Source organism: Apteryx mantelli, chromosome 22 (genome assembly GCF_036417845.1).
Source record: "Apteryx mantelli isolate bAptMan1 chromosome 22, bAptMan1.hap1, whole genome shotgun sequence".
In the NCBI taxonomy this organism is placed as follows: Eukaryota; Metazoa; Chordata; class Aves; order Apterygiformes; family Apterygidae; genus Apteryx; species Apteryx mantelli.
Window position 1 is genome coordinate 5341726 of NC_089999.1, and position 18799 is coordinate 5360524.

Genomic DNA, 18799 nt, shown 5'->3' on the forward strand with positions numbered 1-18799 from the left:
CGGCCTGCGCTCTCCCGTCATGGCGGCCGTCGGGGCGCGCGGCGCCGTGCTGCCCGCGCCGTGCCCCTGCGCCTCGGGGCCCTGCTGCCCTCGGGGCGCCGCTTCGCCTCGCTGCCAGCCGGTGCTGGAGCCGCCCGCGGGGCCGCGCAAGCCACGCTGCCCTGCCGCGGGGGCACCGGCCGGCTTGCGGCGCGCCGCTGCTCGCCGCCGCGTTACCACAGCGCGGGGGCCGCCGGCGGCCGGCACGGTCCCGCCGAGGCACGCACGCCAGGCCGCTGCCGTGGCCGCCCGCGCCTCGGCCCACTCGCGCCGCGCGCGGTGCCTTCAGCACAACGAGCGGCTTCCCCTCGCCGGGCCGCGGCTTCCAGCAGAGGGAGCGAGCAGGCCGCGTTTCGCGAGAGCCGTGTCGGTGCCCGCACGCTTTGCAAAACTCGCGCCGCCACCATTTAATCTCCCCGGCGAATTTCCTCTGCGATCAGCATCTCTTGTAAGAAGCCCTGGGTCAGGCCTCACGCAGTGACCTCCGCGAGAGGGACAAGGCGCCTGCCGTGTGCAGCACCGCAAGCCGTGCAAGCCCTGCAGCGCTTGTGTGCGCGCAGCTCTTACCCCGAGAAATAAGGCAGAAATGCAGCTGCTCTCCACTCATATGTTTATTAATCAGCCGTTTGGCTGAATTAATAAAAGCACTGGAAGCCTATAAAAAGCACCGAAATACATACATAAAGTGTCTTTTCTTGCTGCTTTTGTCTTTGTACAAATTATTTACATGTTAGCTTACAAGTGTTTTCTCACTGAAGACTTTCCCCAGTGTCTACAGAACACTTTCTATAGAAAGCTGGTAATTGGCGAACACCATAAAATCATTCAAAATACAAATGAGGGATAAAAAAAAAAAAAAGTAACCTATTGATTAAGAATATCTGCAACAGGCTCCGGGAATCTTCAGCCCCCAGAAAAGCCAACGGAGCAGTGCTCGCTCCGTTTCTCATGTTATATTTAGGACATCTCAGACTTCTTATGCTGTTGAGTTAATGTGGGGCCCTGGACTGCAGTCTCCCGAGTCCGCAGCTCCCCAAGGCTTGCAGCTATTTTCAGAGCCCTGTAGGTTCCCCAGCAGAGTTTCCTGGTCTGGCTCCGAGTCCCTTTTTGCACAGGAGCTGACAGAGATAAAGCATCTACTTGCTTGGTTTGGGGGGGCCAAGGGCCTCACATGATCTTTCTCCTGGTGCTCTCCGTACAGCGATTCATGATGAGGTCTTTGCTGGGCCGGGGGGGAACAGCAGGTTGAGCCTTGGACCTGTTTTCTTCCTGTTCGTTTTTCTCAACTGCAGGTAAAGCAGACATACAGACGGGTCAAGAGCTCTGTACCACCCCACGCCTTCGCGTCGCCATTTTCTGCTCCTTCTTTCTCAGACTTATACCCAGGGGTAAACAACCTCATCCAAATAGAAATACCTCCCTGCACATGCTTTCCCCACGGGAGAAGAGGGCTGCACAGGCAAGGTGTGACCTGTACGTGCAGTCCTACGGTGTCATCTCCCCTCCTGTGACGAGAGCAGAGCCGGAGTACCCCCTGCGGAGACTGCCGGTGGCTGTAGGGACAGCCTAAGCCTCGGGGCGTAAAACGCAGAGGGTTTTGAAGAAAAGCAGACTCACGGATAATGTTGGCCTTTTCCTTGAAATTGCCCTTCATATTTCTCCGGCTCTGGATATACTTCCTGCTGTTCCGCCTGTAGGTCTCCTGGCTGATCTGCTTCCGGCTGTGCTTGTGGATGCTCTTAGCATTTCGGATGGTGGATCTGCAGTGAGTCAATAATGAAACTTTCAATTTCCATTGTTGCAGCTGTCGCTCCACACACTTTCTCATGCAGGATTTCCCCGTCCCTGCCACTCGCAGAGACCTTGTGCAGATGGAGGCAGCGCTTCCTCTTTTGACTCCCCATACCCTAACATCTGCTTTCCATTTTTGCTTGGCAGAAGGCAGCAGGTTAATGCCAGCCCTTGTGGGCAGCCATAGGTGAGATGTTGTGTACAAAGTGTTAGCAAGCAGCTGGAGCAGTGCTTTGGAAACAAATACTGAAGGGTGAAACCCGAGCCCAAGCGTGGAAAGTAACGATGGGGTTGCCAAGGTAGATCAGGCATAGCTCTGAAAGGACGCGATAGGCCTGAGGTTTTCCAGCATCCGTACTGGCTGTAACGCACGCATCCCTGGGGTGGCAGTGACCTCCCCTGACTTCCAAGGATCAGTCCTTGAGCTAGGGGGAACGGAGTTTGGGGACATGCTTCAACGTGCAGCTCTTTGTGCCATGTTGAGCACGCAACAGAGAAACTACAGCAAGAAGTGAAAGCCCAAGATGCTGTACAGTGGCACGCTGCTGCTGGGAAACCCCCAGGCTGTGGGACTCTCCCCGGGCAGCCAGAGTGAGGCCACCACCTCCTTCTCATTATCAGAGCCTGAGAGAGGTGGTTTCTGCTGTCTGTCTCACGTCTTAGTCTTCCTTGGCTCAGGGGCACCTGCAGCCCTTCGCTGAGCCCATCTGCCTTCAGCCTCTCCCCAGTTTCAACATGAACGCGTGCCCAATTTCGTAGCAACGTGTCGTGGGAGAGCTCTTTCCCGCAGAGGCAGATCTCAACCCTGGCAACTGGGCTCAGCCTTGGGGGTGCTCTGAGCTTCAGGTTCTCCTTGGCTAGTGCCAGCTGAGTCTCCCTCCATTTCTCCTACATGCTGCCATGACCGGTGCTATAGAGACAACATCAACTGCTCTTCCCCGTGGAGGAGGCAAATCCTCCTGTCCTTGAAACAGGCCACGTCACCTCCCTCAAGGCTATCAGTAAGCATCATTGCACTCAAATAGGTGGATTTATGTCAGTTTACACTGGCTCACAATCAATCCATGCTCCAGCAGGGCTGGATTTTGAGAGATTTTGTAGCAAAGCTGCCCTGTTTTTTTGTAGGAAAGAAAAGATACAGGCAAGCTCTGCCCTTCCTAGCAGTTGTCATTGCATCAGCATTAATGAGTTATTATTGCTTTTTATCTTTTTAATCAAAATAAAATCCCTTCCATTAGCTCAAATCCTCCCATCAGATTAGGCCGTTTGGCAGCTCTGATTACTCAGATCTCTCCTCGCTCCTCAAAGGTTCAGGGAATGCACTTAGGAGGAAAAACGCAGTTTGAAAATTAAACAAGATTAGCCCAGAAAAGAAACTTTGCAGAAGGACAAAGAGAAATACGGCTGACTGGAGGCCCTGCACCAGAAGTGCTGGGCTGCCTCTCCTCCCAGGGAAGGCAGGGAACAGAGCTATTTTTGCTGGAATCCTGCAGGATCTGCTTCTTGGCCGTTCCTTCCTCTGCTCACGTCTCTCCTAGGCAGTTCCGTATTACCCAGATGGGCAAGGGATGTCTCAAACCACTGTCTGCTTTCATTTCATCACCCCCGAAAAAGAGCTTTCTTCTTCCTCCCTCCCTCCCTCCCGAGGCTTTCCTACCTCCGAGGAGGGGCACTTCGGTTCCTCAGCTCGCTCTTCACAGGGCTGTTCTCCTCCCCGGATTTCTGCAGGTACATGGAGGGGTAATAACCCGTGTTTTCATCCTTCCTGCAATACAGCACAAAGAAACATCACTTGCAGTCACAGCCCTTTGATCACCGCAGCTCTGCGCCTGTCCCAGGCAGGCTCGGTGATGCTGGGGGGGTTAGTTCTCATGGCCGTGATGTTGCTTGCAGCGATGGGAGTTTGCACTGTTCCCCCAGCCTGTCTCCTTGTGGCTCTCCCTGAAAGTGTGTTTTGAGTCCCAGAAGCAAGTAGGCAGCAGGATCAGACAGAGCAACAGCTCACACCATCAGGGCCTCACTGGCTTTAAGCATAGCTCAGGGCACTCTTGCCAGACAGCCGCTGTTTGCCCAAGGAATGCTTCCCAGCCTCTGTCCTAGCTGCCCCCTCCAGCCTCTCCACGGTCCCACCCTTCTGCATTCAAGTCAGCAGCTTCCTCCACTTCCCTGCTCAGCCCTGCAGCAGGTTGTACCTTGGGCTCCTGCTTTCGGTCGCTGCCTGATGCCAGCACACCTGCAAATGCTGTGAAATCCTTCCGGTGCCATTTGTGTGGGCACAGGCTGGGGTGGAAGGAATCACCTGGATTTGTAGCTGCTACTTGTCCCTGCTGCGAATGTGCAACTCGTGACTCTCCAGAGCACAAATGCAGCTGGGGTTCCCCTAGGGAAAGTCCAAGTCTGCAGGCCAAGGCTGGGGTGGAAGATGACATTTTGCAAAGCAAAACATGCCAGAATACTTAGAAGTACACAAAATAATAGACACATTTTTTCATCTGCCTCATTCTTGGATATATCTGAACCACTGGTAGAGGAAGCACCAGCCACAATGTCTAACATTTAGCAAAGCCACAAGACTGTTAGAAGCAGTTCTGCAAAAGGAAGCGTGAGCAGCGGCACCAAACAGTCCACACATTTCACAGCCCAGCTGTGGGGAACGACTGGTTTGTCCTTCCCTCTCCCCAGATCCCACTTGTCTGATTTATTTTTGGCATCTCTCACCTGATGACCCACCAGCCATCGAGTAGCTTGTGGATGACTTCTATAGTATCACCCTCTTTGAGAGTCAGCTCGTCCTCCTCAGCGGCTGTGTAGCTTTTCTGGACAATGTAGAGCTCACCTGTGCACACAAAATCGGGACAGCTTGATGGGAGGGTTGTGTGTTACCTCCACGCGGTGCTGCCCCCGCTGATGGGACTCAGCCTTTCCAGCCACTGAGGAGAGGAGGCACTGGAGCATCCACCCCAAATTTTATGCAAGACTAGAGTGCGTCAAGTCTCTGAGTTTGGATTGAGACTTCCCCTAGCCTTGTCTGTCCCTGTGGCTCTGTTCAGGCCCCTCTAGCACCTCGCCAGTAGAGAGCTGGGTAGTGGAAGTACCATCTCTCTGTGCTTGAAGAGTGTGTTTATAATTCAGGTTGTCAAATGAGGAACAAGGAAGTGTTGTGCTAATAGAGTCTGTTACAGTGTTTTGAAAACCACAAAGATAAAGTCATGAAAACAGTAAGCATGAGTTTGCAGGAACCTTCTTCCGTTCTGTGCAACAGGGACCCACTATCATGGTGGGATGACACAGAGGGTGGATAAGAAGAGTACAGAAGCTGAGTGCTAGAAAAACCCTGTGCCTCAGTTCGGATGCTGCTCTTCGCTCGTTTGCTGATGCAGCAACACAACATGCACCCAGCTAGCTCAAGACACCCACCGGCAGGAGCTGAAATGAAGAAGTGCATCTACGATGAAACAAAACAAGCATCTAATGCTGAGCTGCAGGTCAGGTCACAGGAAGCTCCTGAGGTTGAGAGTGAGGCACCAAACCGTTAGATTTATCCCTCCTGGCAGCTCCTACAGCAATATCTCCGTGCCCAACAGTCCTGCCCCAGACTGTCTGACTGGAGACCCTGCAATGAGTCACTTTTGCAGGTTTGGGCAGGAGTCGTGTGGAGTTGTGACTCCAGGCTGTGACTAGCTGGAGCTCTCATGGGTATTCTGGTTATCTGAACATTTTACCTGCATAGTTGGGCTCCTGCTCTTCAGATTCATCAGGACCATCTATCGGCTCCAGGTAGGCAGCTGGGACCCAGCCCCGCTTATTCTTTAACTGGCAAAACCACCAGCCTGTAATGAAAGCAGCCACGGGCAACAACCCAGTCAGTACCTCCCGCTGACGGGCCCTGCAGCCCCCACGCTGAGCCAGCGAGGAGCCTCCGTCCAGATGTCAGATGGGGGGGAGAAAGCGGTGCAGAGGGTGCAGCTGAGGGAGATGCGTGGAGCCCACAAGGAGCAGCCAGCCAGGTTGCGTCAGAAAGAGCAGAGAGGGAATGGTGCGCGGAGAAAACAACCCAGTGGCGTGGACGAGTGCAGAAACAGGCTCCAAAGCCACCCCGTTTGACCATGGGTTGAGGTGCTTCTGCTCGGGTGAGAAGCAGCTGGTATTTCCCTGGGTCTGTCCCCCGCAAGGCAGCACAGGAGCAGGCGTACGTGTGTCCGCCAGCCGGAGGGGAAGGCGCGGGGAGCAGATCTCTATTTACGTGCTGTAGCCAGGGGCACCGCTCGGTTCACGCTGTTTCCTCCTAGGGAGGAAACCTCACATGCTGAGGCATGCGAGGAGGCTGCAGGGTTTTCTAGGATTGCCTCACAGCCTTCCTGGCCGGCATGTACTGTCATGTGAATCCATGTGAATGTGAATGTGTCCCCCCAGCGGGACGGGAAGCTGTGAGAATTTTGTTGCTGTTGTTTACATTTGCTCTGAGCTTCTCCACTCCGTCGGGAGACCCCACACAACGCAGCCTGCCCCTGCTACCCCTTAACCAGTGCACCAGTGCACCTTCCTGGGGGTGCCACAGCCCCACACTGGGAGCAGAGCGGCACCGTGCCAGGCGTTCAAACGCCGGGCGGAAGGTAATCCTCGTCCCAGCCGAAAGACAGCCCAGTTTGAGGGTGATGCTCCAGAATGACAGACACATACCGCTCTCGCTCTTCTCCACGACGTCCACCATCTCCCCAGCTGTTAGAGCCATCTCGGACCTGGAGCTCTTCTCGTAGTCGGCAATCACTCGGTACGTTTGCAGGACGATGGGACCCGTGATGTCTGCGGGGGAGAAGCGAGAGACGTTCCTTTACCCGGCCCCCCAGAGCAGAAATACTCTTTTCCAGCCAGGCCAAAAGCAACTTCCGCAGCAGTCTAAAGCACTTTCCCATCCTCTTCTGGGCCCAAGCAAGTTGGATCCCAGGTTGCAGACTCAGTCGCCCCCAGGATGTGGTTTCCTCCCAGCTGTAGCATTGGCACAGGCAAGGCTGGCACTGCTCGGTGAGGGGACCTGCCTGGGGACAGCTCTCCTCCCACTCAGCACTGCCCCATCCTCCCCGGAGATGCCCCTCTCCCTGCTGGGCTCTGCTGCCGTGGAGGGAGCCACGTGCTCGCTGCACCACGGGCGGTCGCTCAAACCCCTCGGAGGCCTCTTACCGGTGGGGTTTTTCTTGGAGTCCTTGGGCAGGAGGAACACCTCGGGCTTCTTGATCCTAAATGGGTCAGAGCAGAGTCAGCGCAGTGCTACACACCCTTCCCTGCCGGCAGCAGGTTCCCCTCCCCACTTGCTGCAGGCTCCCGGGAGGCCGATAAGGGGTGGAGGTGCCCTTGGCGCTGCCGGTGCTGGGGGCACCTTCCCAAGGGGAGCAGGGCGCTGGGCACCAGCGGTGCTGGCCACCGTGGGCTGTGTGGCTGCAAAGCCCTGTGCCACGGCGTCACCCTCCGTGGGGGTGAAGTTCAGGCAGCAGGAGATGTCCTCAGCTTGCGCTGCTGGTTATTATTAGCGGCAGCACTCAAAGGGTTAAAAAAGCCTGCGGGTGCTGCAGCGTGGCCTGGCACCGCGCTTCCCCGCAGCTCAGTCTCGCTTTCCAGAGGAGCAGGCACTTCTCACCCGACCTGACCAGATCGTTTGCTTTAAATGTCCTCTCCACCACCGGGGCTGCCGCCAGACCCCCGGCAGCAGGGGTGGTACGGGGCACCGCAGGCTCCACGGCACCGCGACCCAGCACCCCGCGAGCCACCCCGCGGCACCAGAGCAGCGCTGCCAGCATCCAGCGCCCGGGACAGGGATGCTCCTCGCCGCCCGGGGCTGCTCCCCACCAGCGCCGCCTCCCTGCCTGCTCCTCCGCCCCGGCCGTGGGGCAGGCAGGGCAGGTTTCAGACATTTCCAGTGACTGGAAACAGGTATTTAGGCTGCAAACGCTCAAACCGCCTCTGCAGACAGCACCGCTGCAGTCTGTGCTCTCCCTGTATCTGCGTGCTGGTGCTGCCGGCAGTCTGCTCCCTCTCCTCGGGGTCCGGACCGCACCAGGAGCCCCTACCTCCACGCGTAGATGAGGGCAAGCAGCGGGCAGGGACGTGGGCAGGAGCCTCTGATGAACGTGCCCCCGAAGCGGCAGTGCTGGGGAGCTGCCCGTACTCACTGGCTGTCTGTGACGGGGCTCGTGTCGTCGGGCCTGACCTTGAAGAAGTTCATCACGTGCAGGCAGCGGGAGATCTTGTGCGGCAGGCTCACCAAGGTGTAGCAGTACTCGGCCAGCGTGCCCTGCCTGCTCTGCGTCGTCCGCTGGCCGTCAAACCACTTGGGGGCTGGAAAGGAGAGGAGAGGAGTCGCAGAAAGCAGACGGGGAGACTTGTTTTTGCACTGTGCTGAAAAAGAGCGGATTTGGCTGCGGAGCCATGAGGCGAAGGTCCCCGGGAGCAGAGCAGAGCCTCCCCCGTCACCGACGGACGGCGCTGAACGTGCTCCGGAGACGCTCCCCGCACGGCCACAGCCATTTTGCAGAAGTGCTGCAGCTGCAGCCTGCGGTTCCGCATTTTGCCCGCGCGGCCGAGGAGGCGAGCGCGACGCGCGGCCCGGAGCGGGCGCCACGGAGGAAGGCGGCAGACAGACGGCGGCTCGTGCGGAGCTCGTCCCCTCCGACCCGCAGCCCTTGCAGGGGTGGCGCCAGCTCCCGGGGAAAGACTGGCTGAGCCCTGTTTCTGTCGCCCAGTAGCGCCCAGACCAGCTGCTTCGGGGGCACCGTGGACGTCAGCTGCGGAGGGAAACCACCCTGCGAAGCCCTTCCTGGGGCATGAGACCTGGGGGAGCTTTGCTGCGCGTACAGGATGGGCCAAGATGGATGTGGGGCAACAGCAACAGCTGGCCACGTGCGCAGTGACTCCGCCGGTCCGAGGCGCATCGAGGGGTGCGGGGACCAGCCCGGCGGCTCCGGTCACATCTGGTGCCGTTCCCGGCTCGTGGAGGCCACGGTGTGTGCGTGCGTGTGCCCATGCGTAGGCGCCATGGGGACGGAGGCCGGCGCCTGGGGACACACGGACGCAGCCACACGAGCCCCCCACATCTCCCTGCGCCGCCCTGGCCGCCCGGCCGCTTACCGGGCAGGTGAGGGATGATCCGGTTCTCAGGGTTGATGTCGCCGGACTCGATGGGGAACATCTCCTTCAGCGCTTTCTGCGGGGCAGAGCCGGGCGCGGCGGTGAGGACGGGCCCGGGAGGCGCCGGCGGCGGAGCCGGCATCGCCCCACTGCCACCCGCGCGCGGGACGCCCCGAGCCTCCCCCGCGCTGGGCCTGGGCCTGGGCCGGGGCGATTTCGCCTTTCGCCTTTCGCCCCCGCCAGCCCGTGGCCCAGCGGGAGCCGGGCGCCGCGGCCGCCGCGCCGTCACTCACATGGAACTCGTAGATCTCGGTGAAGCGGCGGTAGACGAGCTTTTCGGAGAGGTCGTTCCACTTCACCAGGAACATATAGACCTGGCGGGCGAAGCGGAGGTTTGCGAGCGGCGGGGGGGACCCAGCCCCGCGTCACCCGCCCGCCCGTGCGGGACCCCCTGCGGCAGCCCGGGCGCCCAGCGCCTCGCGCATCCCTTTCCAAGGACGGTGTCTTCCGCGGGGCTGAAACCCAGATCGTCCCGCAGTCCCGCCACAGCTACAGAGGGCTCGCGGGAGAAGTCGGTGTTTATCCACTTACATGGAGTTCGATATATTTTTGCATATCAAAATTGTAAAAAAAAATTCACATTTATCGTCCTGTTTAAAATATTGTTATTCCATTAGTTTTCATTGGAGAATTGGAAGATTCATCGCCATTGAAGTGGTCTTTAGGAAGCTTCAATTTGAGAGAAATTGCTTGTTTTTTTAGAGCCCCCCCCCCGCAGTGAGAGCAGCTCTGCTATAGAGAGCGAGCCGGGAGCTAAGGAGGTTCGGCAGGGATGGAGGGGGGCAGAAACACTGACGCTGGTGGGAATCAAAGAGGGAAGAGCCGCAAAAAGCCCTTTCCAAGCCTGCGAAGTAACCAAGAGCTTGCAAAGGAGGTGCCCAAAATCTTGCCTCCAAATCTTACGGAATGGACATTTCACCCTCCAGCTGCCTCCAGCTCAAGCCATCAACCACAATCCCCCCCAAAAAGGGATGCTCTTAACCCCTCAGCCACATATATATAAAGAAATACGTTGGCTGGAAAATGTCTGCCCCAGCCAGTCCTCTCTCCGTCTGACGGTCGCTGGGTACTTACATAGTGTTGGCTGGGAAAAAACCTCTTCTCGTAGCCCAGCAGCTCTATGTGCCTGATGAACGCATCCCCCATGGCTGCTCCCGGCCACGGCGCCCAGCCCCAACCGTGCTCCTGCGCCGCTCGCCGCTCGCCCGGCCGTCCCCGCGCCCGCGTCTCCTCTCTGCCTTTGCATCACTCCGCTTTCCTTTTAAAGCCCCCCGAAAAGGGGAAGTCTCACTGCAATCGTGCCTGCAATTTTTTACCCGCTGTGGTTTGCGTTGACCCGGTGTTTCCTGCTGGGAGTCTCCAGGCCCGGCCCCTTCGGCGGCTCTGCGCTGCCTCCGGCCCCGGGGGCTGCACGGGACGGCGGAGCGGACACCCCTGGCAGAGGTGCGCTCGGCCGCGGGCGGCTTCGTGAGCCTTTTCCGGAGGCAGGGAGCCGCTGACTCAGCTGTACGGGGTGGCTGCCGCAGCAGAGGCAGCCCGGGGGCCACCGGACCGGCCGAGAAGGGGCCACCTGGGCACCGCGGGCAACTCGGCATGAGGCGGGTGCGGAGGATGCTCCCTGTCCGCTCCGAGGCTGCATCCGCAGCACCAGCCAGGCTGCTTTGGGGCAGAAACGGGCTTTTCACGCGATGGGATGCTCAGCTGGGGGGGGGGGGGTTGGCCGATGTGAGGACTTCAGGGCAGCGGATTTGGGTGGGGATGGCCAGCAGCGAGGCTTTGGGGCTGCCCGGGAGGCACCCATGAAATCAGAGGATCGAGATGGGGCATCAGGCCGGTTGCACCCCAGCCTGCGGATCCAGTCGAGCCTGAGCGTTTGCAGTGAGTCCTGCACGGATTTTCTGCCCACCCGCCTTGCACCGTGCCCGTAACTGCCTGATCCCAGCTCTCTCAGCCAGCTTTCCTGTAGAAATACCTGCGGGACTTTAAAACCATCTGTATCCGCAGAGATATCATAACAGCTCACCTGTTTCAACACCGCTTCTGAGAGGAAAGCGCGAGGCTCGTTTCTCAACCCCAGCAGCAGCCCCGAGGTTATCAGCAACATCCGCGATGATTGTACCATTTTCGGCCCTTCGCGGCGCCTCGCTGCCCGCCGCGAGAGCTGGGCCGTGGGGACGGCGGGGCGCCCTCGCCCCGGCACAGCGGGAAGGCGCCGGCCCGGGGGTGCTGCTCCCCGTCCAGCCCAGGCTCAGCCGTTACACGGCTCATGGCCGGGCAGTCCAAACCAGGATTATTTTCCCGCCTCGGGATAACGGTTTGGGACGGGGGCGGGATGGTGGACGGGGGCCACCCGCACTGTCGCCTCCGCAGGACCGTCCGCGCAGGCGCTGGCGCAGGGCAGGGTGTTTTCTCCTGGCAAACCCGCTGGGATTTCCCCCCGCGCTCCCCGGCGCAGGGGAAGGTCCCGGTAGCGTCTGCCTCGACTCCTGGCAGAAGCCCGGCAGACGGGATAACACCAAACCCAGCCGCGCAGCCATTTCCCTAGTGTTGCAATAGCCAGAAAAGCCACGGGAATGTCAGCAGCCCGGGGACGCTCACGGCATCCCTCCCTGCCGCGGCCCTTTTTTTCCCTTCCGGCCCCATGCCTGCGATTTGAAGCCAGGCCACGGCGCTCAGCGGGGAGAAGGTGGCAGGACTGGTCTTGCCGTTCCCCTTTGCTTTTGCAACGTCGGAGGCTGCAGACTCTGGGGAGCGAAGCCTGCCCGCGCCCTCTCTCGCAGCGCCGAAGGTGCTAAACACGGTGGTAACACGCTCCCGAGCCCGGGGAGACCAGCACCGGCCTCCTCCCTGCCCGGGCACCGTCCGCAGCTCGCACAAGAGGACAAGACAGCAGCTAGCCACGAACGCGAGGTCTCCAGCCCTTGCGCCACGGTTTCCTCCCAGTTACCTGAAGCTTCTCAAAAAAGCAGCCCCTGAAAAAGCTCTCGACTGTCCCTTGGGGGCCCGAGCCGGGTGCCGGGGCCGCGCGTGCTGAACCCAGTGCTTCTCGTGGGCCAAGGTGCCCCCGGGAGAGCAACGAACAGCCTCATCTCGTCACCCCCGAGGTGCGCGAGGATGAGCGCGTTGTGCCGACAGCAAGGGCTGGGCACGCTGCAGGGACTGGGCGCGAACACCAGGCAATAAGGAGCCCACGGGATCTGCTGCCACCCCCCTTTCTTGGGAAGGACAAGAAAGCTGTTTCGTCCCCAGCACGGGCACCCTCGGTTACAACAGGCGTCGGTGGTGTCCCGCTCCCGGAGACGGGGCTATCCTGCAAGGCCAATGCAGAGCCCGTCCCCCCTGCCCACGCGGCAGGCAAATAGCCCATTACAGCCCCGAGCCACAGGCCTGAGGGACGTTTGGGAAGAGCCCAGCTCCAGCTCCAGCTGGCTGCCCGGGTTGTGTCCACTCAGTCTCCTCCACCATCCGCCCTGCCGGATCCCGTGCAGGAGCCCTGTGCTTGGGCACAGTCGGTGTCTCAGGGCAGGCCCAGCACTTCACAACGCGTCTGGTCTTCACAGCGGGTCCAGTCCCATGCTTAACTGGGAGCGGAGACACTCTTGGCCATGGAGGCAACGCCTACGTCTTCGTTCCTGGCAGGTGGAGCTAGCGCAGACCCTCCTGACCGATGATCGACGGCAAACCGTGGCTCAGGGAATGGCCCCGGGGGCCTGGGGAACGAGGGGGAGGCAGAGCCGTAGACTAAGGCAATTACAGCTCTTGTAAAGGAAAGCCGTGGCTCTGAGTCCAGCATCAACAAAACGGGAATCCTCACGGAAGCCAAGCAGCTGAGCGAGAGGGAAGCAAGGACCGTCCTCCCCAGCACGCAACGCTGCCGGAGCGCTCAGCAGCCTGCGTGTGTCCGACCCCCCAGGTGCAGGCTCCTCCTTACACGGGTACGGAGGGCCTCGGGATACGGTACCGAGCATTTCGGGGTGATGCTACCTGCCACAGGAGCAGCGAGGCAGCACCTGCGGGGACAGCACGCCAGACCACGCCACCTTGCAGCATTACACGCCACAGACTTTGGATTACATTCAGGGGATATCAGAGAAAAACCTGAAATGACCGATTTTCTGACGCTGCAAGCAGTGACTTGCTGCTGTGAGTCTTGACCCAAGAGCTTTACCGCACTGCTGGATGGGCTCATACCCTCATTAGTGCAGAGACAAAAGCTGGCCTTGGCTGCAGTCAAAAGATTAAACACTAGCTACAGCTTTCCCCTGAATCTCGGGTACGGTGCGTTGCAGCTGTTGAGATACTGAAACACAAATATGGTAATTTAAAATTGGTTTCTTATTATTTTAGCATGCAGCAGACTTCCCTGTACAGGAAGAAAATTATGCAACAATGTAACATTAAAAAAAACCCAAAAACTCCAGGTCTATTCGGGTTCTGCTGTTAATAGCTGCACTGCTGCTTCATATGCAGAACTACCAGCGACTTTTTCATGAAAGCTAATTTCATAATTATCATTGTTTGTACTAAATTTAAAACCGAGTTACATAGTCCATTACTGGAAACCACTTCATTCACATGTTTCTTCCAGTTTCCTCATTCTTCATCTTGTGATGTGAGAAATGAAACAGCTTGTAGGCCTTGCTGTTGGCGATGGGTTAGTCTACCGTGACAGGCAACAGGCACCTCAGTATGATACACAGCTCCGTTACTCCACTATGTCCAGTAGTTACTAGATAGGAAGTAAGATAGTTTTAGAAGAAAACTCTCAGAGGCCCATCTGAAAAATAAGCTGTTCCTAGTACACTAAGCCCAAATGATTCATGTTTTGAAATCTGGGAAACTGAAGGTTGGCATCTGAATACAGATTTTGAGAGCTACTGAGAACTTCCATTGGTCTCAAGAGCTTTACATTGCTGCACTAGGAAGAAACAGGCTACTTCTCTAGGCGGCATGTCAGACTTGGTTTAAAATACTATTTCCTTCCTCGGTCTGGAGCACAGAATTAATAAAAGTGTTTTGCAGCAATGCACAACTGTTTTAGAGTGAGAACAGTGAATACAGGACTTAGGCTGACAGATTTCTGTACAATTAACAAGGTCACTGAAGACAAAGTGCCGGAGAGGTCCAAAATTTCTTAGAAAATGGGCTATCTTCTTTTTTGCAGTGCCACATCCCTAACTGGTACCAAAAACTCCTGGAAATTAAAAGCTGAAAAATGAAACACTACCCTAATTTTGTTCAACAAGTAGTTTTTGATTTTTAGTAGTTTAAGCTTTATTCAATCCAGAGTAAAGGGAAGTCTTGTTTATGTCACTGATGGCAAATTGTTCTGTGTATGGAAAGTATTAAATGCTCTAATAGCTGTTGCAAAATCACCAAAATGAGATGAAAGCCTGTTCTCTTCCTCAGCCACTGATGAGACAGATATAAAAAAAAAAAAGAGAGAGAGAGAGAGAGAGAGAGAGAGAGAGAGAGAGAGAGAGAAAAGAGTTCAAGTTTTGTGTATGGAAATCTTTAAATCTCAAAGGAAGAACATTGGCCAACAGCTGCACAGTCAAAGTGCTGGACCTCATCTGACACCTAGTGGTTATTCCTGTGACAAGCCCTGGGGAGGTGCCGTACACAAGAAAGGTCAAGCTCTGCTATAAAAACCTTGAATCCTACACTATTTGGAATCAAAACTCATTTAAGAGAAAGGAACTGGCCTAAGGAACATGACTGTCTTTTAGAGTTTGGTATTACTGGAGAATACATCCGTGACATCTACTCCATCACCACAAAGTTTCTCTACTGGAACAAAAAATATTCAGAGTTCTGGTAGGTTGTCGCAACTTTATTTATTTACGTGTTTATTAGTACAGCCAAGGCTTTTTAGGGCATGATCACTCAATACCCCAAAAGTGAAATACCTCACGTATTACTGGTTTGGAAATGAGTGTGATTTTCATGCATGGTCATATCTCAAAAGTTTGCTACCCGTTATGACTATATGTATAGATAGATAGATGGAGAGAGAGAGATTCTTTTATATAAAACTGATATTTGGAAGGTATAAATATCGGTGCAATTATTTTGTCAGTCTGATTTCCCTCTACTGGATATAACTCAAAATGTCTGAGACCAGAAAGAGATTCCAGTGTTGGATGCTGATGTGTACATCAGCCTTACCACAAATCCATCAGAGGGATGGACACAGTGCACCATTACTCTAACTCCCAATATTATGCAACTACTCCAGTACTTCCAGTAAAGCCATTGCATTGGTTTTCATTTCATTTTTTTTGGCTCTTGTATGCGAGTTACACGACAAACCTGCAGGATCCCCACGCTCTGCCATTATATACTGGACAAAGGCCTTAGTCCGAGTCACTAATTTTTACAGTTCTTTGGCTACGATGTCAGTCCCACATTTTGAGTTAGCACTAATGACTCTACTAGCAATATGCAGCCTTGCCGGGCAGACAGCTGTGCAAACGGTGCCTCCCAAAGCGAGCTGAAGGATGAAGAAGGGATGGACCATCCTTTCCCTTTTGAAAAAAGGCAAAGTCGAGCCAGCTCAAAACTCAGCGAGAGCTGTATTAACACCTCTCCCCATTCTAAAAACTTTTAGCAGCAATCATGAAACCGGCCTTTGCTCTGACAACAACATTTATCATGGTATGTTAACTGAGCATGTCTACGAAAGTAATCAGCAGTGAAATACTTCCGTGGTTATAATTTGGGACAGTACCCACATGGTTCAGAGTTAACAGTAAATTCAATGGGTGAATTCACCTGGGACAGGGATGGAGGCTGTCTGCCGGCTCAGAAAGGCAGCAGGCCCTTCAGCTGCCACTGATTCCCATCTGGAGAGCTTTCTTTGCAGACCTGCACCGAGCAATTTTGAAAAAGCGAGCACGTGTTTTATAGCAATCCCATGCCTTGTCCTGAATTCATTTGCAGAACTTCACGGTGCTTCTGCCGGATGTTCCCAGGGAACATACAGTATATCCTGTTGAATTCAAGGCTTCAAAAATTTTCCTTAAAGATGCAACAACCTCACCCACTCAGAGCTTGATTTTTGTCTGAAAGGCATGACTTTCTCTTGAATTAGTAACTATGCTAAAAGCATATTCTACCTGCCTACAAAATTACTGCCAGAATGTCATTCGTTGCAAAGTATATAAATGTATACTGCATGGACAGTCATGAAAACATCAGAAATGCCTTTATTTCTTTATCAGGGAACAAGGTTTACCATTTGTGCATAATGCAGTCATCCCAAACTCATGCCAATAAAAGAGAAACCTTTACAATAAACTGTATTTTCTCTATAGAGGTTATCATATAGCCAGAACTTTACATCTCTTACGGTTTGTGAAGCTTCAAAAAATGCTTACATTTGTCTCTTACATAATGTGGGGCGCAATCAGGACTATAGGGGACTTACTTTGACATAGTAGGACTTACAGCAGCTTAATTGCATAAGTTTCCATAACTAGTTCTAGATGAAAAGAAGGGCATTACCCCACAGTCTTCGGCAGAAAAGCTCTCACAGGTCCATGTGAGTTTTACCTACGTTAGGACTGCAAGACTAGACCCATCATACATAAACCATGTGATATTTTGATAAAACATGCACTTACTACTTTGAATTACGGAGCAAACTATAACAGGGTTTCATTTAAATTGGTTCCTAAACCACACACTGAAATACTGACCATTTCACAGTCCATTTCATTAATGCATACTAACGGTCAGGTGAACCAGTTTATCTTTTATTTATGAAAAACATATTAATTGTGATAGATATCATAGGAAAAATTAGTTCAAATATACAGATACTATTGTCCAATCAGCCATTAAAGGAGTAAGAACCAAAAATTAATTACTTTTTTCAAAGTAAAACTAACAAACTGAACTACTGCAGGAATTTTTCTTCATTATAAAAGCTGAGATGCATTCAGATACAGTAAAATTCAGCTTTATTGGGAAATGTAGACAGCCTCTGTTAAGTCCCTGTTGATTTCAATCCCTGTCATCTCTCCAGCAATGCTGCATCAAATTTAGTCCTTACAATATATTCCAAAGTAAAATCAGCCATTCCAAATCTACAGTCTTTCTTTGCTTTAAGTCAATTCACAGAACTGCTGAAAAAGTAGACATTTCTATCTAAAAGTACAAAAAGGGTTTGTATAGAAGGTACTTCTCTTATACAGTTATATTACACAGCTCAGGACAGTCCCAGCAAGCTCTTCTCAGAACTGGATGCTTCTGACTAGATAAGAAAAATTACAGAAGTGAGTTAGTTTCATTGCAGCTCTGCATCTTATTGCAAATACTAGTAGTTGGGACACTTTTTGAGTTCATTAGGCCTAGATTCGGAAAGCACCTAGAAGGTGAATATTGTCCTCAGTAAACATGAGATTAAATGTGTGTTTGAGTGCTCTCTGTAAGAATTTAAACCAACTACTTGCTTTGGTATAAATTTGCTAGGTAGCAGATAGCTTAGAGTATCCGGAAATCCAACGCACTGCAGCACCAAATTGTGCAGCCATTGCTCAAGACAAAATTTTGATAAAATTTAATGGTCAAGTCAGATAGCTTTATATTCCTCCACCCAATGAAGTACTTCCGATTACAAATAGAAAGTTTTTCTTTAATATATTTTCGAACGCCATGTTCAGATTTATGAAAAATATTTCCAAAGCAGGCTTCAACAATTTATTACAGAATCACAGAATCACAGAATCGCTGAGGTTGGAAGGGACCTCTGGAGATCATCTAGTCCAACCCCCCTGCTCAAGCAGGGTCACCTAGAGCACACTGCACAGGATTGCATCCAGGCGCGTTTTGAATATCTCCAGAGAAGGAGACTCCACCACCTCTCGGGGCAACCTGTTCCAGTGCTCTGTCACCCTCGCAGTGAAAAAGTTTTTCCTCATGTTCAGATGGAAGTGTCTGTGTTTCAGTTTGTGCCTGTTGCCTCGCGTCCTGTCGCTCGGCACCACTGAAAAGAGTCTGGTCCCATCCTCTCAACACCCTCCCTTCAGATACTTGTACACGTTGATAAGATCTCCTCTCAGCCTTCTCTTCTCCAGGCTAAACAGGCCAAGCTCTCTCAGCCTTTCCTCATAAGAGAGATGCTCCAGTCCCCTAATCATCTTTGTGGCCCTTCGCTGGACTTGCTCCAGTAGTGCCACATCCCTCTTGCACTGGGGAGCCCAGCACTGGACGCAGTACTCCAGATGTGGCCTCACCAGGGTTGAGTAGAGGGGGAGGATCACCTCCCTCGACCTGCTGGCAACACTCTTCCTGATGCACCCCAGGACACCATTGGCCTTCTTGGCCACAAGGGCACATTGCTGCCTCATACTTAACTTGGCGTCCACCAGCACTCCCAGGTCCTTCTCCGCAGAGCTGCTTTCCAGCAGGTCAACCCCCAACCTGTACTGGTGACTGGGGTTATTCCTCCCCAGGTGCAGGGCCCTGCACTTGCCTTTGTTGAACTTCATGAGGTTCCTCTCTGCCCACCTCTCCAGCCTGTCCAAGTCTCTCTGAATGGCAGCACAGCCCTCTGGCGTATCAGCCACTCCTCCCAGTTTTGTATCGTCAGCAAACTTGCTGAGGGTGCACTCTGTGCCTTCATCCAGGTCATTGATGAAGAAGTTGAACAAGACTGGACCCAGTACTGACCCCTGGGGGACACCGCTAGCTACAGGCCTCCAGCTAGACTCTGCGCCACTGATCACAACTCTCTGAGCTCTGCCATTCAGGCAGTTCTCAATCCACCTCACTGTCCACTCATCCA

The 18799-nt window shown here is 54.2% G+C and overlaps 2 protein-coding genes across 5 annotated transcripts in view; both read right to left on the reverse strand.

The window, feature by feature from the left end:
- Window positions 1-642: 642 nt before the first annotated feature.
- Window positions 643-10419, reverse strand: NCF1 (neutrophil cytosolic factor 1). The gene is made up of 11 exons (XM_067309724.1): window positions 10084-10419; window positions 9243-9323; window positions 8950-9025; window positions 7995-8160; window positions 7009-7064; window positions 6511-6633; window positions 5553-5660; window positions 4549-4666; window positions 3488-3595; window positions 1657-1799; window positions 643-1325 (listed from the first exon to the last, which is right to left on the reverse strand). The coding sequence occupies exons 1-11, from the start codon at window positions 10153-10155 to the stop codon at window positions 1207-1209; spliced, it is 1170 nt and encodes a 389-aa protein (XP_067165825.1). The 5' UTR covers window positions 10156-10419; the 3' UTR covers window positions 643-1206.
- Window positions 10420-14827: 4408 nt separating this feature from the next.
- GTF2I (general transcription factor IIi) overlaps window positions 14828-18799 on the reverse strand; it is an 82322-nt gene continuing 78350 nt past the window's right edge. For all 4 annotated transcript variants that reach the window (XM_067309964.1, XM_067309962.1, XM_067309963.1 and 1 more), the window contains one exon: window positions 14828-17266. The gene's annotated coding sequence lies outside the window, so the exon portion shown is untranslated. The remainder of the gene's footprint in view (window positions 17267-18799) is intronic.

Coding starts and splice junctions, on each gene's coding strand:
- NCF1 (XM_067309724.1), bottom strand. CDS start 10,155: ATGGGGGATGCGTTCATCAGGCACATAGAGCTGCTGGGCTACGAGAAG. Junction 3,596..4,548: donor GATGGCTGGTGGGTCATCAG/GTGAGAGATGCC, acceptor GCTGTATTGCAG/GAAGGATGAAAACACGGGTT. Junction 1,326..1,656: donor GGAAAAGGCCAACATTATCC/GTGAGTCTGCTT, acceptor CTTTACCTGCAG/TTGAGAAAAACGAACAGGAA.